Source organism: Leptonychotes weddellii, chromosome 12, assembly GCF_054177405.1.
Source record: "Leptonychotes weddellii isolate Sample4059 chromosome 12, ASM5417740v2, whole genome shotgun sequence".
In the NCBI taxonomy this organism is placed as follows: Eukaryota; Metazoa; Chordata; class Mammalia; order Carnivora; family Phocidae; genus Leptonychotes; species Leptonychotes weddellii.
The window spans coordinates 10,569,725-10,587,529 of record NC_138380.1 but is presented as its reverse complement, the minus strand read 5'-3'; the positions used below and the strand labels follow the sequence as shown (position 1 = coordinate 10,587,529).

The window sequence follows — 17,805 nt, the reverse complement described above, 5'->3', positions numbered from 1 at the left end:
CCAGCCCTGGCCCTGCTCCCACCGAAGTAGATGAGGTTGCGGGGGCTGCGGCGGAAAGCTGTGCCTGTAGCTCTTGCAGAGACGCTGGCGCCGTGGGCAAGCAGGGCTCGCACCAAGTTCACGTTCTGGTTCACGATGGCTATGTGCAGTGCAGTCTGACCTGGCCCAGAGACAGCGCTCAGTCACGGGGTGTGGCCCCAGGATCCTGCAGGGGTCCCTCCCTTATCTACACCCTGTGCTGCTCACCAGGGCAGCCCGAGGTGGGGAGCAGGGGAGGAGGCCCTGGGCTGGCAGGGTCCCCAGGGAAGCCAGCTGCTCCCTTCTCTTCCTGCTCTAGGCCCCTTGCATCTCAGGGGGCTGGTGCTCTAATGGTGTGCAGTGAGGATGATGAGGAAAAAGGGAGATGGAGAGAAGCATGGAAACTAGGGGTCTCAGATGCGCCCTCTTTGGTTTCCCCAAATTATCCGCCACAGAGACTGACTTGAAATATCCAGCAGGTCACCCCTTCCCTCCATCCTGGGCCCCTCGGCCCCTCACCCTCATACAGCTCGGATGTCATGGGCTCGAAGACCAGCTCGGGAGCGGCCTCCATCAGCACTATGGCGGCCTCCAGGTTGTCATAGAGGGCTGCGACATGCAGTGCCGTCTCCCCCATGGCTCCTGGCATTGACAGAAAGAAGAGTCATATGGCCTCTCTGGACCTGGGGGCTGGTGACAATAGGGACTTGGCGGCCCACAGCTGAAGGTGCTGGGCTATCCCGGGAGCCACGTGTGTGGGTCTGGCAGGTGCAGAGGGCTCTGCCTCTTACCTCTCTGGTGCACCTCACACGCCTCGTACTTGAGTAGCTTGTTGAGAGCCTGGACATTGTTCTCCTTGGCAGCTAGAAGGAGAGGAGACTCCCAGATCCTACAAGGGAAAGGGATCAGAAAGGTGGCAACAGTGAGCATGCCCAGTTGTGCAATGAGGGGTGATGTCTTGGCTCCGTCACATACAAACATGTGCACCTCAGCGGCATTGAACTTGATCCAGGGAAGTGAGGCCATCGGGCGCAAAGGGCTGTCTGATTTTTTTTCTTGACCAGTTAGTTAACCCAAACCAACTATTCCCCCTTTCTGCTTGTGGAGGAGAGCATCAGCACTGGTTTCCTATCCCCTGGGTGCTGGGACCAGAATGAGTGTGAACTTGTCATCTATGCATATCGAGCATGGAGGGGAGGAGTTTTACGTAAGTATTCATTCACCTCCTGACCTACTGACCGCTGGAGCAACCCTGTTTAGCTTCACTAAGTGCCCTGTGATTACCCCCCAAGATAAGCCTTGTTTTCATGGACTAAGGGTACAAGGAACTCCCCCCTCATATTTGTGAAGGAAGTCAACATGCAGAGGCTAGCAGATTTCCTCCAGTGGTACGATGCTCTCCTTTCTAGACCTTCTCAGCAAAGCCTCTTGATCCTGGCACTTTCCTCCTGACAACAGCCTCCTCAGAGCTCCATCACAAAGCAACAGTGGATCCTTTTTGTTCTGACCCCTAAGTCAGAGTATACTCTCTTCCTACTTCCTGTCTGCTTCTTCCTTGTTTTAGGCACACCCCCCCAAAAAAATCGTTTTCTCTGACTCACCAGATCCTCTCTTGAGTTTTATTCCTACAATGAACTAAAAACCTAGATTATAATCACAACTTAGCCCAACTAAGACCCATGGGGCCCCCTTTATTCAATTTCTCTCTTGGCCCAAAGCCATGGTCTTTCTACGGGAGCTAAATGAAATAACCCCATTGAGCCATAGATGGCCCACTATGTGAATGGGAGCTCACACACTGAAGGACTGGTGGCAGGAAATCAACTCCAAGAGCTGGGATTGGGGCGGTGGGGGGGTGGTCAGGAGAGGAGGAATGAGCACAAGACTCACATCTCCCCAAATGTGGGCCCCAGCTCCCCACCCCCCATGCCACGTGGGCAGCCACCAGGCCCTGTCACTTCAACATTCAGTGTTCTCTCCCCACCCAATCCCTAGCTCCTTGTCCCTGCTGACCCTCATCAGGTCACGTCTTCATTCGCTATTCTGCCCCTCGTTAGCAAAATAGTCCAACTACGGTTTCCCTGTGCCCTATTTACCCCCGGTCCATCTTTCTCCATGCTGCCAAGGTGCTCCCCCTAAATGGCAGTACCAACGTGGCGTAGGAAAGTCCGCCCTCAAATGCCCACAGAAAAGGAATACAGAGGTCCTTTCTAGACTCTGTGTACCCGCCTTTCCATTCTCTCCTCCTCCCATTCACTTCCTATGCCTGATGCTCCGGCCTCACCGCCCCCGAACACCCTAGTCTCCCAATGACTGTGCCGCACGCTCCTTCCACCTGGAACCCAGCGCCTCCATCTCATCCTGTTCATTGTCTGTTCTGAGACCCCAGTGCCTAGGACTGTGCTCCGCTTGTGGTAGACACTGTCCCACGATCTGCAGAATGAATGAATTTGTAGCAGTGCCAGAAGGTAGTTTGGCCTTTACTGCCCCTCCTTATTATCTCCATTGGCCACCTCTGAAGCCAACCTCAGGCAAACATATAATCTAAGTAAAAACCAGTATGCTTGATATATAAACACAGCTGCAAATAAAATTTTCTACACCCCCTTCACCACCACCGCCGCCGCCTTTCCGACAATTTGCCCAAACCCCTCCTCTATAAATATTCGAGAGCCAGCTCTATTCCCCAACACACACACACACGCACACGCACCATCCCCAGGAAGTTTTCCATACTATCCTCCGGCCCTTTATTTTTGCATCTTTCACTGTGTGTTGTGATTATACTGTCTCTTCCTCTATACTAGGGGTGCTTAAGGGCAGAGGTCAGTCACTTTCTCATCTTTATATCCTTTCTCTGCCCTCCTTCAATTAGCTTCTGGCTTTATGCCCTATTTGGACTAAAGTTAACGGCAAAGTTAGAATGGATCCAAGGGGGCTTCTTACCCAAGTGCAGAATTCTGCTCCCTGCTCCCTAAGATATGAGTGGGGAGGCTAGTTGGTAGCCTGCCTACAGACACCCCTTTTGGTCCCTACACATCTCCAAAGCCCACAGATGTCCCCCACAAGCCTCCATTCCTACGTGCTCTTTTTCTTGCCTTGCTGACTGCCCTAGTGACCTGGGGAATGAGGAGTTACTGTCCGTCTGGGCTTGCCAAATAAATATGCAGATGCTCCATTAGATTTTAATTTTAGATATGCAAGCAATAATTTTTTAATATAATGTTCCACGTGATATTTGGGACATACTTACACTAACACCTTATTCACCATTTATATGAAATTCAGATTTAACTCCGTGTCCGGTACTTTATCTGGCAACCCCAGTAAGACTACACTCTGGGTGAAGAATCACCTTATGACCCAACCCAGCAAAGTCTGTAGAGAACTGGTCTCTTCTGGGTGGCAAACTCCAGAATCCAGCAAAAAAGGGGGCAGCATATGTATGAATGGTTCTGAGGGGGGATCAGAGAAATTACTTGTAATAGCATCAGGGGGCCACCAGGGGACAGCAGAGAAAGCCCTCGGTCACGTTCTTGGCAGGCTGACCCCCCAAAACCTGACTACTCTTGGGACCCATAAAAAAGGCACAAGAGCAGACTCATCCAAAGATCCCTGTGCCTGAGATACGAGCGCCTTCTACCATAGCAACCCAGCACAGAAGTTTAGATCTGGAGCAAAATTTATGCATCTTCACCAGGTCTCTGCCACACACCTCCCTAGGGCAGGAAGAGGAGGAGATACTGATAAAAAAAAAAAATGTTCTGGTTTGAATGGTTAAATTATACTCGTTCTCTTCCAGAGGAAAATTTTACTTCATTTAGTAGAATACTTAACATTACTGCCAGAATCTCTGATTCACAAATGGTGGTTTGGAGCTGTGGTTCTCAACCAGGGGTGAGCCCCTTTCCCCTCCCCCAAGGAATTCAGCAATGTCCAGAGACATTTTTGGTTGTCACAATGGGGGTGGGGTGGAGGGGTGCTCCTGGCATCCGGTGGGTAGAGGTCAGGGATGCTACTGAGAAGCATCTTACACAGGGCAGTCTCCTGTAACAAAGAATTATTCTGTCCAACATGTCCATCCTGCCAAGGTAGGGAAACTCTGAGCTACAGGCAGAATTATTCATAAACCATCTTTTTAAAAAGAGGATTCTTCACATTAAAAATAATGAGAAATTCCCTATGTGTGTTTTCTTACAAATGGTTAAATATTTAGCTAGGAGAGAAATGAAAAGGTAAAGCCTTTTAAGCACTCACTGATTAAGTAGCAAAAAGAAATTACAAAGAAAATCTGAAATTATAGCAGTGTGGATGTAGAATGTTTTATTTCGCTGATCATTAATTATAAAAACGAATGGTTTAGTTTAATGTTAAACTGGTAGGAATTGTACTACAAACCCTCGCCCATTTTTTTGACCGTACATAAATCCCTGTCCTTCCCCCTGAAATTCCCTCTGGGCCACCACATGAGCATCTCTCCCTTCCTTTCTCCCTGTTCCCTGCACTCTGTCCTCTCCTCTCCTCCTCCTTCTTACGGATGTGTACATGTCTATGTGCGCACGAGCAAAGTTTTCTATTTGGTTGCTGGAAACAAGACAGAATCCAGAGTGCCTGGGAGGAGAATTCAAATCAGAATTTTAGAGCTAGGAAGTTGCTAGAAACTGGTCTATCTGTTCACGTCCCAGATGGAGAAAGAGGACTGGAGTCCCGAGGTGACCTGTCTAAACAAGTCAGAGGCAGAGCTGGGACCGGGACCCCCTTCGGCCATTTCTCTGTCCCTGTTCTCTGGATTGATCGGGCTTTGGAGAGGGCTGAGAGGCACAGGGGGTTGTGTCCTTGGGCACCCCTTCAGACAAGCGTACCATGTGGGAAGGAGAGGGCACACGCAAGGCAGGAGCTCAGTGTACAGCCTCCCAGGTGGATCCAGCTCTGAGAGCAGAGGTGCCCAGCCCCTCGAACTCCTGCCAACATTGGGTGTTGCCTTTTGACTCCCGTGGTTGTTTTCATCACAATAAATCCCATTTGTTAAGTGTGCTTTTCAGCTTCCAAAGCAGCATCTTCCTTATTACCCCTCTTGCTCCTTACAGCCCTGTCACACAGGCTGAATGATTCTTTCATTTTTCAGAAAAGGAAACTGAGGCAGCACAACCAAATTGCTGCGAGGAGATCACACAGAGTTAAAAGCAGAATGCTTGGCCAAGAACCTAGCCTCGGGCTCTCACCACTCAATTATGTGGTTCTTCTAGTTTTATGGCTCTTTCCAATCTTTCTCAGGGGGAGGGGGTCAGCCCAGAACCGTGACCACAGATGCAGGAAAGAGCAGTCCTTTGTGGGGAGGAGGCATGCACTGGCCGCTTGTGGGCCACTTCCCCCTAGCTCGGGCTCTTGGCGACTGGATGAGGAAGCCCAAGCTCAGGGGGAAAGTGGTTTTTTGCGGACTTGGAGTCGGGCCGTCCTTCTCAGGGCTGCAGCTCTAGCCCATGTGCCCGCAAGCGTGCATCTGTGTGTATTTACTGAGGCGTGGAGTCCCAACAGACTGGAGAGCCCCAGAGCTTACTTCTCCCAGACACATCACTTCACACGTATTTATACAGGTATCTATCCAAACAGAGAAGAACTTCCAGTGATCATCACTGCCTTCCCACCATCTAGAGGGAGGGAGAAGGTGCCAGCAACAGGGTCGGGTGTGAGCCTCTGGCTGCTGGCCAGCATACCCCACACAGGGCAGAAGCAGATACCACAGCATCCTCCTCTGTGGCCCACAGCACTTGCTTATACCCTTCTTGGTGAGGACACTCCCCAGGCTCCCTTGTCACCCAAGCAGATACATACTGGTGCATTTTGCCTGAGAGAATGCAAGCTCCTCGAGAGCAGGGATGTTGCGTTCATTTTCTGCAAATCTAACAGAGTGCTTTATGCTCATTAAGTAGTTAATACATTGAATCTCAGGAAATAAGACAATTCGAGGTCCAGGGAGAGAGGAAGAAGAAATGGGAGAAAGGTATCGTTCAGCTTGGGTCTGACAATGTGAATTTAAGCAGAGGTGGTAGCGAGACTAAGACCCAAGACACATCTGCTAGAGAGGGAGAGGGATGCTGGGTTCCTGATCATCCTGGAGAGACCATAAAGCCTGCCCCTCTCACTGGACCATGCTCCACACCCCTAAATTCCCCCACCCCACCCAGAGGCCCCCTCTGAGCTTGTTGGCACGAATTCTGACTTCATCCCTTGCTCACTCTGGGTCTGCCTTGTTCCCCAGGGGATAACATGCCAAGCCTCCCACAGGTTTGGGGTTATAGAAGGTGAGGTAGGTGCTCGTCACGTTGTTTGCTGCTTTCTGCCATCAGCCCACCTCCTCGCCCGTCAGTACTGTCCTCACTTACACGGTCCTCTATTTATCTAGTTGCCTGCAAGTCTTCCCTAAGGCTGGCTCACTGCTCAGCCTAGGACGCTTCCCTTTCCGGTCATTTCAGTTTCCTTCCTGGGAGGGCCCACCGAGTGGGGAGTCAGTACCCCAGGCTCTGCGGGAGAAGGAGAGGGCCAAGACACTGTGGAAGCAGGCAGGGGGATCAGGAAAGGAGGGGATCCCTCCAAGTGGCGACATCAGGCCTTCCCGGACCAAGGCTGCTAGAGCAGGCCCCCTCGATGGTCTGGAGAAGAGACAGGGGCAGAGAAGACTAGTGGAAGCAGCCAGGCTGTGGTCCTTCACTCGGTCTTTGCTTTGTTGGCACACACAGCAGCTCTGCCACCCCTTCCAAGCCCCAGGCCTTTCTGTGCTCTGTGTCTGGCTCCCCCAGCCCCGGGGTCCTGAGTGGGAAGGGAGGAGTAGAACCAGGGATGGCCTATTCTCCAACAACAGTGCCATTCTGTGCCTAAAGATGTCATCAGCCAAACATGCGCTCAGCCCGTACTCTCCCAGGCCCGGGGAGAGAGAAGTGGGCGGCTGGTGTGAGAGTCGGGGAAGCCAGCGCTCAGAAAGGAGCACGCCCCCGAGCCCAGAATCCTGGGGCAAAGGGAGAAGAAACACAGGCACTCCCATCAGGCTCGGGCAGGCCTCTGCTCTCGGAGATGGAGAAAGACCCTCAGGTACAAAATCCTTGGGCTTTCCTCTATGAATCGTAGGTATTATCTGCCTTGGTAGGGACCCCGGAAACGCCCCGACAGGAGCACTTCCTGCTAGCATGCCAGGTCCTGGGTGGGGAGGCCCATGGAGTCTTCCGAGAGGACATCTCCTGCGCGGAAGGCCTCAAGCTTTCCCCTCTCCTCTCCTCTCCTCTCCTCTCCCTCCTGGGCTGGGGGGGGGGGGGGACATCAGAGTTCAGGGACGTTTTCAGGGGCTGGAAGCAACAAGTACAATATCCTTGGGGCTCAAACTTTAGAGCCTCCTCTCCCATTCCTCGGCCTGAATGAGAGAGTGGGTGAGCACTGGTAACGTGGCCAGGCATCCACACCCCTCCCCCCAGTGGAGAGTCATGAACCCCAGGGCTGGGTCCCAGCTTTGTTCGGCTCCATGTCCGCCCAGTGCCTGGCATTCAGCAGGGCCCTGGGCAATGGCTGATGATGGTGATAATGCACAGGAAAGACAACTGCAACCGCACTTTGTCGTCTGTGGCTCCTAGTGTCTGTAGTTCCTTCCTGCCTCATTCATTCACTCCCGTACGGGTCCATGTATGTGTTACATGTTTCTGCAGGAAAGACTGCTCTAGGGGCAGGGAGTAGAGATATCGGGCATTGTCCTGACCCACCAGCACCTCTGGGGTGGTGTTTCTGTGATGCCATAATCTTTTCAAGGCCCAGCAAGGTGGCTGGCCTTTAGGGAAGTGCAAGAGGCTTGCATAATTGAATTGGATCTTAAAGATAGTAGGCACCTGTGTGGGTTCCAGCCCCCTCCACTTCCACCAGGCATCCTGGGGAGCTAGTCCCACAGGCCAAGACCTTTAAGGCAAAATAATCCCAAGGAGCCAGGCCTGGAAGCACAGTCTGTTCAAACAGAGGTGCCAAACAAAGACTGGGGGAGGGGGGAGGGGGGAGGGGAAAAGGGGTGAGGAAGGGGGAAAGAGGGGGAGCTGGGAGGGCGTGAGGGGCATGCCTGGGGGGTGCAGGGGAAGCAGATTGAAGCTTACCTCTTCTGCTGCTGCAGGTTCTGCTCATCTCGGCTCTGAGCCCATGACTCCTGTCTCTGGAACCATCTACAGAATTTTCTCCACAGGCAGAGAATGAGCCCCTTCTCTTTGGGCAGCGGCAACCCCATAGAGTGTAGGGCCGGCTCCTTGGGGGGCTGAGGCCGAGGCCAGACTCCGACAGGACTCAGCCTTGGGGCCACATCAGCCCCCCCAGGGGCCGGCCTGCCCTCTCCCTGTAGAGGTCCCGTCTCCTAGTCTCCTACCTCCCGGGGTCCCTGCGGAGTCTCCCTGAGGAGCCAGAGCGGGATTGCAGAGGGCTCTGAGGTTCTTACACTTGGCAGAGCTGGGACTCCCTCCTGCTGGCTCCTCCTCAGGAGCTCCTCCTGGGAGTGAGCAGGACCTGTGCAGACACTCCCTCCCTCCTCCCAAATTACCTGAGATTTAAAGAGACAGGCCAGCAGACTGGCCTTCAAGCTGCGGCCTGGCTTTAACTCCTTCCCCACCTGGGTCTCTCTCCCTGCCCCAGGGGCCAGTCCAGGAAGGGGAGGCCTTCAAAGAGTCCAGGCGTCTCCCTTGGACTTTGGGACACCTGGTGACCTTTTATAGAAAGACCTGGACAAGTCAGACTAGCCTGACTCAACGTGAGGGAGGAGGGGAGGAGTCAGGCGGGCCTTGGGATTGAGGGGCCCCTGGGGAGTGAGTAGCACCTCTGTCCCAGGGTCTTTTCTGGGCCTTTCTCTCCTGGAGATTTAGCTTTCCTTCACGCTTCCAGCCTAATCTCTAGCCTGGCCCAGAATAGGTATATAAACACAGTGTGGATCAGCAAACTTTTTCTATAAAGGGCCAGATAGTACATGTAAATATATTAAGCTTGGCAAACCACATAGAGGCATATAGTCTCTGACACACATGCTTTGTTTTGTTTGTTTTGTTTTGATAACCCTTCAAAGATGCACCATCCATTCTTAGCTCCATGGCCAGGGCATAAAGTGAAGCTGTGGGCAGGATTTGGCCCCCTGGACTTCACAGACCCCTACCCTGGAATTCTAGAACCCCTCCCCAACACGGCATATATGTACTGGGTTACCAAATAAAATACAGGACGTCCAATTAAATTTGAATTTCAGATAAACAACAAAGATTTTTTGTAGTATAAATACGCCTCCGATATTGCAGGTATGTTCTCTTGCAACGTCTGGGGGGCGGGGGGAGCCTCTATTCACCTCCTATTGCCTGCTGGGCCCAGCTGAATGTTCCCATGTAAACTCACATCCAACTTGCAAGGCAGGTATTATTGTCCACATTCTACAGATTAAAAAGCAAAAAAAAAGAACAAAGCCCAAAGTGGTAAAGTAAATCACCCAAGGCACACAGCCAGTTCGTGGTGGTGGCCAGATTCAGACCCACTCCCATGTATCCAGTGGGTACATGGAGGCCCAAGGGGGGCGCGTGGTGGCTTGCACAGTCACGGGGAAGAACGATGCCCATCCTGGTCCCACCGCACCGAACTCTTGACAGGAGCAAGCTGTCGTGGTCAGCTAGTTCGGCCTTCCTGCTGGAAAGAGACCAAAGCCTTGGCTGATGTGCGGTCCCATGGCACAGCAGGGGCCTGGGGCCTGGGTGTCTGGGCAGTTAGAGTCACAGGTATATGTGGGTCACTCCCTAGCTGCAGAGTCTGTTTTTTACTACCTGTCTCTGATTCAGAGAGCTGGAGGACAAAGTGAGGAGAGAGAGAGAGAGAGTGTGTGTGTGTGGTATGTGCACGTGTGCATGGGTGTGTATGTGTAGGGGAGAGAGGGAGGCTGAGGGGCAGGGGTGGGGTGTGTCTGTGGGCAGGGTATAGAACGGCTGCCCTCAAATCTAGAAGGAAAGCCACACTCCTGTCTCCCCTGTTGGGCCTGAGGCCAGGCCATAGAGCCCTGAGCAAACAGTGCAATTCAATTAGCTGCCTTCCCCACCCACCCAAGGGTCAGTGGGTTCAGGTTGGGTGGTGGGGTGGGGAGGCACTGGGACCCAAACCAGGACCTTTGTGCCCATTAAACCAGTGTGTGTCTGCCTGCTGACCCGCCCACCTTCTCTTTACTGCTGGGCTCCAGGCAAAGACCCCAGTTCAGTCCCAGGTCGGAAAGGGAATAAGGCAATGTGGTATTTGTCCTGTGGAGGAGGGAGCCTGTGGGAGGACGGTCATTCCCAACTTTCTTTTCCTTCCTCCACTTCCTCCACCTGGTGCTGCCTCTGCATGGGGCACCGTGACTTATGGGAAACTGAGAAGAGATTCAAAATGGGCATGGAGGGCTGGGAGGGGCGGGGGCAGATGGCTGGATTCAAGCTTCTGCCAACGGTGTCCTCTCCATGCTTGGAGCCAACATCCTGTGCTTGGACGACGGGGAAGGCGGGCCTCGGGTTGGGTGTCGCTGTCCACACAGGTCCTCTCACATCTGAAAGCCACATCCCCTGTTCCTCCGCGGGGTTGCTGGCTCTGAGGGGACAGGGAGGATGCCCTGGTGCTCCTCCTGTCTTGAGGAGCCTTGCACGGCTCCCCAGCCCACTCCGAGTCCATGCTGGGCAGCACCTCCTCGTGGGGGAGGACTCGGTTGCAATGCCTGACAAGTATGCAAATACAGGAGGCTGTGGGTCCAGGGGCTGAGGAGGCGAGAGGGAGGCTGGGCACGGCTGCTGAGGTCCTCAGACAGAGGGGCAGTGGTCTACCAGGGTATGACGGGCCCCTGGTGACGGCCACGCTGGCGGGGCTGGGTGGCCGGGGAGGTGATGTGTGTATCAGTGCGGGCAGGACGGGAGCACAGCCCTGCAGGGGACACAGACGCTGCATGCGGCTGACTTCTGCATTTCCAGCATGGTTTCTCAGCCGGGCCACTACTGCTCTTTTGAAACGAGTAATTCTTTTTGGGGATGGTTGCATTGCGGGATGGCTAGCTGCCACCCACCAGGTGACAGTAGAATCCCCTTTCCTCAGTTGTGATGAGCAAAAATGTCTTCAGACATTGCCAGATGTTCCTTGGGGGCCAAAATCACTCTCCACAGAAAACCACTGATTTAGGGCAAAAAAGCATATACATTTCTTCTTTTCTGGTTTTGTCCCGCTTTTTGTTTGTTCTATATCTATGTTTTCCTCTGTTTTTCCTCTCTCGTTGGCTCTCTTTGCAATTGTATCCGCTCCCTCGGTCTTAGACTGTGCTAGCCTGTGTGGGGTTTGTGTGCATGCGTATGTTAGGTGTGCGTGTGTATGCGTGCATGTGTGTGGTATGTGATGTGGGGTGTGTGTGTGTGTGTGTGGTCTATAATGTGGGATATGTATGTATCTGTGTCCATGACTCTGAATGATCTCTCTGGAACCCTCGGTTTCTTTTTCTTATTTTGAGCTCTGTTGTTTCCTTGTCCGGCTGGCTGCTGTCACCCCATCCCTGCTCCCCATGCCCTTTGGGAGGGTGTTTCCTTCGCTCTGCCAGTGTGGTGTGTGGTATGTGGTGTGCATAGGGCTGCCGACAAAGGAAAAACAGGAGAGAGGCTGTGAGGATGGAGCCAGCACAGGGCAGCGAGGTCAAAACTGCTGCTCACTCAGCTTGGAGTTTGTTCCAGTCACTGGGTTCACAAGCCCTGTGTGCCAGCTCATAAAGCCTGCATGGAAGTGGGTGTCGGGTCAGCAGGTGAACATGGGTGTGCACCCCCCCCACACACACACACACAAGCATGCGCTGAGCACTACCCAGGGACGCTGCGGATGGTGGACTGCTGAGCCGCCTGACTGGGAGCTGGGCTCTATCCAGGGCCAGATCGGTGGCTACCTGGGGGGCAGTTTGTGCTCGAAACCCTCCAAGGTCCTTTTCAACTCAAACATCCTATGATTCCAAACGAAGAGGAGTCACCTGAGTTCCTTCAGCTTTCATAGGTCAGGAGGTCTACATTGTTACAGAAGAGTCACATACTTTCACCCAAAATGTGACCTTCGTCCCCAGCCCCCTTTCCTTGTCCCTGTTGCTACCCGTGGCTCCATCCCTTTGCCCTCATTTCCTGCACCCTCCAGCCCGGGCCGGCCTATGTGCTCACACCATCAGGGACGCTGGGCAGGAGCTCCAGCCTCTCTCTGCTTGCTTGACAACATCTGGTCAAGGCCCAGGGGAACACGATTGGGGCGCTGAGCTGGTGGCAGAAACAGGGCCCGGGAGAAAGGACAGAGGCTGCGACAAATGGCATCTTGCTGCTGGCTCCACCTCCTCGGATAGGCATGGGCACAGTATTTGGCATGTATTTATGCATGGAATATTTATGTCAAATGGACCAACGTGTCATAGCAAGATTTTAGAGCAGCTCTGCTGTGTGTGTGTACATGAGTCTGTGTTACTGGTCTGTAGATTTTCAAATTCACAGGTATTGGTTCAGTTCTCCTGGACCCTGACCTCTTTGTAGAATATGCCTGAAGGGCATAGGTGGGCTGTGGGAAGGAGGGGAGGATCCTTCTTGACCCATGCCCATGTCCCTCCACTGTCAGCCATTCTCCCCTCCCCTTCCATCCCCCCTCAAATGGAAGATTTTCTGAGTCAACCTTGAGAGTTCTCCTTGGGCCGGCACCTCCTCAGAGCATCTTGTCTCCTAAACGCCCCATCTGGAAGGTGAAGCTTTAGAAGGAGCCCCAACGAGCTCTGCCCCAACCTCCTGCTCCTTCCTCCCCAGACCCTGAGGTCTATCCCTCCCAAACCCGGACCCCTCTGCTCAGCCACCTGCCCCACCTTCTTTCACCCCACCTTACCTGGAACTTAGACATTCCTCTCCAGCAGGTGCTTCAGCCAGCCACAAAAGAGGCTGAAGGGTGTGCAGCCCCCAAAGACTTTTCCAAAGATGCCAAATGTGCCATGAGGCTGGTTTCTGGAAGAGGTGAAAGAGAGCAAGATGTGTAACCCGGATGGCTGTATTCCAACCACAGTTGGACCAGAAATCACTATGGGACCTTGGCCAAGTCACTTACCTTTGAGATTCCCAATCTGCAAAAATAAGAACTCCTCCATTCTCAAGTTTTCCTATTCCTTTCCACACTCCACTCCCCCAGACAGCCTCCCTCAGCTCTAGGTGCAGACAGGATGGAGCTCAGAGCAACCTCCTATCTCTCAAGTGGAATGTGTCTGTCTTTCCCTCTGCATCACTGAAGCAGATGTTCTACCAAGCAGAGGAGAGAGAGAGAAGCTCAGCAGGCAGGACTTGGGGCCCCATGGCTTCTGATCACCCTCTAGCCTTACAAATGGCAGGATCCCGTGACCCCCGAAGTTCTAAGTGGGGAGAGGCTAAAGCTCCCCGACCAGGACAATTCCCAGAGCGCTGACAGCCAGAGACAAGGTTGTGATCATCTGCCAAGGCAGGAAGGGGCCGGCTCTCCACTCCACTCCATTGCACTCTGGGCAATGTTTTCCATGCTGGGCTCAGGGTGTATGCGGAGGGAGCCGTGGGTCCACTGGGCCCAGAGTAAACAGCATTGGTTTGGGGCTCAGGAGAAAGGGTCTAGCCATTATCCCAAATTGGATCACTGTTATTTAAAACCCCAACCAAAAGTATGTGCTCAAACTGGAAGCCATAGCCTTCTCCACAGCGGCCCTCGGTGGCAGCCCTTTATCAGCGATCTGCCCCCAGACTTGTCCCCACCTGCACTTCTTATTCTTCCTCTGTCCCCACCCCAACAAACTCAGTGAAAGGGCAACAGGCCATGATAAGAACTCTTTCAAATTCTATTTATTTAGCTGAAGCACTCACGCAGACACCCCAGTGCCTTCGTCATAAAAAACAAGCAAAATGCCAGACTTGTTCTCAAAGTAGGGGCAATTGTTCAACGCATACATACAGGCGCATGCACACCGGGAGGGGAAGGTGGGAGCAAGCAGTCTGCTTTCTCCTGAGAGCCCCGGGTGAGGACTCAGGGAGCAGCTGGGAAGGAGCAGAACAGGGGAGGCAGAAATGGCTGAGGTTCGGGTGCAGGACTCTGGGAGGCCGACCCGGGCAGGAGCTGGGGCTCCTCTTCCCAAAGCTGGGCTTGGATGGACTGCAGCGAGGAGAATGGGAGGCCTCCCCCCATGGCAAGGCAGGTTCTGGGGCAGATACCTGAGCAGGGCGTGGTGGGAGGCTGAGAGCTAGGTGGAGAGGCAGGGGCCCGGGGGCCAGCAGGTACAAGGGAGGGACTGAAGCCAAGCAGAGCGTTCTGCAGAAGGCTGTTGGGCTATTCCAGACCTACCTAGGCACCAAGGGCCTGAGGTCGTTGGTCAGGCACTACAGCAAGAGACACCGGGAAATTAGGAAATGCAAAGATCTTCGCTGTCATGAGCCTCCCCCACCAGCCGCGCCCACAAGGCATGGGCTTCCCGCCATGGTGCCTGCCGTGTGTGGGACCCTGTGTGCATGGCATTGTGGCTGGTACCGGTATGTGCATGGGAGCGCTTGGTGGAATCTCCTGATAGGGATCGGCTCACAGACCCTGGGGAATCAGCACTGCCATCCACATGCTGTGCCCTGGGGACAGTTCTCAGGCCACCGGGTCCCCTCCCTGATCCCTCCCCTTCTCCTGGCCTTGCTGAGATTCCTAACTCCAAGAGCTGACTTTGATGTGTCCCCAAGCTACAGGGAAGTCCAAGAACCATGACGCACTCAGGGCTGGACCTAAAATCCTTACACACAGACCAGAGTACAGGAGACATCAGAGCACAGGCTGCCTGTCGGAGTCTACGTGGAAAGTGCTAGCGTGTGATTCGAGGTTGTGTGCCCATTGTCGAGGGAGGCTGATGGATGTATTAAAATGCTTACTGGCTAGGTATGCAAGTGCCATGAGCTAGCATCTCGCCTGGGTGCCTCTGCGTTCTACCCTCCGTGTCAGCCCTCACTGCAGGCTGGGTGGAGAGGGTGGCGCCCCTCCCACCTGGGTCGGATTTGCCCATCTGTCCACACAGGCGAGCGAGGGAGCCATTGTGGGGATAGGTCTCTACAGGGGCCCAGAAGTCCTGCTCTGCATTGGTGAGATCTGTGACCTCAATCCTACAATCTCTCCAAGAATCAGCTTCCTTATCAGTAAAATGAGGATAGAAATCTTGCCCTATTTACTCCACAGGGTTGCTCTCTGGGTTAGAGAAGATAATGGGCGCAGAAGACTTTACGTGCCCCACAGTGTCGCATGAATGCAAGTCATTTGCTTTATCATCTTTGCTTGGGTGGGAGTATTTGAAATTGAAACACCCAGGAAATAGCTTTCTAGTAGAAACATTAGACTCTCTTGTTTTAGGGGCCGTGAATCTTGTAGGGGAAGGAGCAAGGGCCTTGAGACCAAATACATTTGGGTTGCAGGTCAGACTCTGCTAATTACTAGTTGAGCTTGGGTAAATTAGGCCACCCCTCCGAGCTTCAGTTTCCCTGTCCACAAAATGAGCAGTCATGCTCATGTGACCTTAGGCAAGGAGCTGCCCCTCTTTGGGCTCTCGCGGCCTGTCTATAAAAGGCTGACAGGAGTTGGCGCGCAGGCTCCTTGTGAGCACGCGTGAGGCTCCTGGCCCGCAGGAAAGGCACAGTGAGAGCCTCTGTTCCTAGTCCTTCGTCCCTCTCTTCCGTTGCTGTTTTTGTGTCCTGAAGCCCTTTCAGTAACCAGCTTACCCTCCGGGGGGCAAATCCCCCTCCCCCCTCCATGGGACCAGTGCAGCCCTGACCTCGGTGGTTGCCACCTGCACAGAGTGGGTTTCTGTACCGTCCATCCCACAGACCTCACCCCTTGTCCCTCCCAGAGACAGTTCCATCGAACTGAGCAGGGATGAAATAGGGTCTGGGGCATTTCCTTTACACCAGCCCTCAGAACCACGTCAGTCCTGCCCCATTTCAGCAAGAGGCCTCACATTAATTATCTGGCTCATAGGCTCCAGCTCATCCCTTGAAGCTTAACTCAAAATCACATTGTCTCTTGTCCTGCCTCTGCCAGGGCTGGTCCTGCCTCCTCTGTGCTCTAGTCCCTTCTTCATGCCCCATCTGAAGGATAGGACTGCATTAACACTGTCCCCTTACCTGCCTGTCTGCCCCAGTTGGCAGAGCCTCACAGAAAGAGGTTAGAGCACATCACATCTTCTTTCTCCCCATCAGAGCACCTGGTATAGAGTATATGTTGAATTGTGTTTTATGGAGAATGATCTGTGCCGAGGAAACTGCAAGGTATTTAGTGGGTACATTTCCATTCCTGGGCCCGAAGGCAAAGGTGGGTCAGTGTGCAAGAGAGGGGCCCCGAAAGTGACAGGGGAACAAGGGGGCGTGGCAGGGAACCCTGCATGTGTATGTATGTGTGTGTGTCCTGGGAGGAGGGGGGGTGTTTGTCAATCCCCAGCCCACACATAGAGAAAATGACTTCCGCCCTTGGAGGATTCATTAGCCTGCAGAAGGTGGGGAAGGAGGAGCCCCTGGGATGGAGGGGAGGGTGTGGTATGTGAGGCGAAGCACCTGGGGCAGCAGCCGTTCCCTCCAGCCCACCCTCCTACCCTGAGCACCACCTCCCCGGCTGGCCGGGGACCCCGGGGGAGTGGTCCCCCTGACCTAAGGCCTAGAGGATGCTGGGACAGAGGCCACAGGGCCTGGGTGCTGTCTTCTTGCCTACCAGGTTCACACGAGGAGGGAGAGAGAAGGTAAAGAGGCAGACTGGGCAAAGGAAGAACAATTTGCCACTGTCCTCTCTGGACCTGGTTTATGTGAGCAGGTGAGCAGGTGAGCAGGTGTCGGAGTCTGGGAGTGATGTCCTCTGACCCAGGGGGGAGGCAGTCTTTAAGGACTCGGACAGGGGTCACCTAGTGGATCCACAGTCACCGATTTCCCTCTCACTCCCTTACCTTGTTGTTTCTGAATCAGAAGGAGGTGCTCCATTAGGGTTAAGGACAGCAGAGGGAGTGAGAGCATCAGAGAAGTGAACTAGCGGAAGGCAGAGATACTGCCATGACAACTGGTAACCTCCGGACAATCTCAGTGACCCACGTGCTTCCCCGTGCGTGCGGCTATTACCACAACCGTGGCAGGACGGGCGATCAGCTAATGCTACGGCAGAGTCGGGGAACTGCAACTGGGTTTTACCTGCACCTGTCGTCCCTAAAGGGCTCCACAGCCTGGTCAGGAAGCAGTTAGGGAAGCCCGTCCAGCAGCAGGAAGGGAAGGAGAAGGAAGCGCGGCTGGAGGGAGATCGGCCCTTTGAGGACCATCGCCGGGCACGCGCGCATGCGCAGGTCTCCCGTGACCGGAGCCGAGCACTGCCTGGGCGAGTGGGGACCCACGCTCGGTCCCTCCAGCTGCAGCCTGGCTTGCACAAGCCTTGCTCCCTCGGGCCCGTGGCCATAACTGCTGCCTCCTCAGCGCCAGGGTTAACAAAGAAGCGGCACAAACAAAGGCAGGTGTGTCCAGTCCTGCCCCGGGTGGCTCCTGCCTGGCTGCCCCCCCTCTTCCCTGGCAGAGACAGGGGGCCACGTTACCCGGCCTCTCCGGTTGGTGTGACACCGGTCAAAGTATTTCTTTCCTTGCACATTTCTCATTTTTCCTTCATTAGCCTTTAAGAATGGGCTTGGCCAGGAGAAGTCAAGGATTACTGACACCCGTCAAGCATTTTCTCAGCTGTCCACTGAGTGATCTCGGGTGTGCAGGGGCCTAACGGGTACCACAG

The 17,805-nt window shown here is 54.0% G+C and overlaps 1 protein-coding gene across 1 annotated transcript in view; it reads right to left on the bottom strand.

Moving 5' to 3' along the window:
* TRPV6 (transient receptor potential cation channel subfamily V member 6) overlaps window positions 1-8,733 on the bottom strand; it is a 14,055-nt gene extending 5,322 nt beyond the window's left edge. The window contains exons 1-4 of the mRNA XM_081800896.1: window positions 8,142-8,733; window positions 810-907; window positions 538-660; window positions 11-160 (exon numbers count right to left, since the gene is read on the bottom strand). Of these exons, the coding sequence (XP_081657022.1) occupies window positions 11-160; window positions 538-660; window positions 810-907; window positions 8,142-8,269 (499 nt within the window). The 5' untranslated portion in view covers window positions 8,270-8,733. The remainder of the gene's footprint in view (window positions 1-10; window positions 161-537; window positions 661-809; window positions 908-8,141) is intronic.
* Between the last annotated feature and the right edge of the window lie 9,072 nt (window positions 8,734-17,805).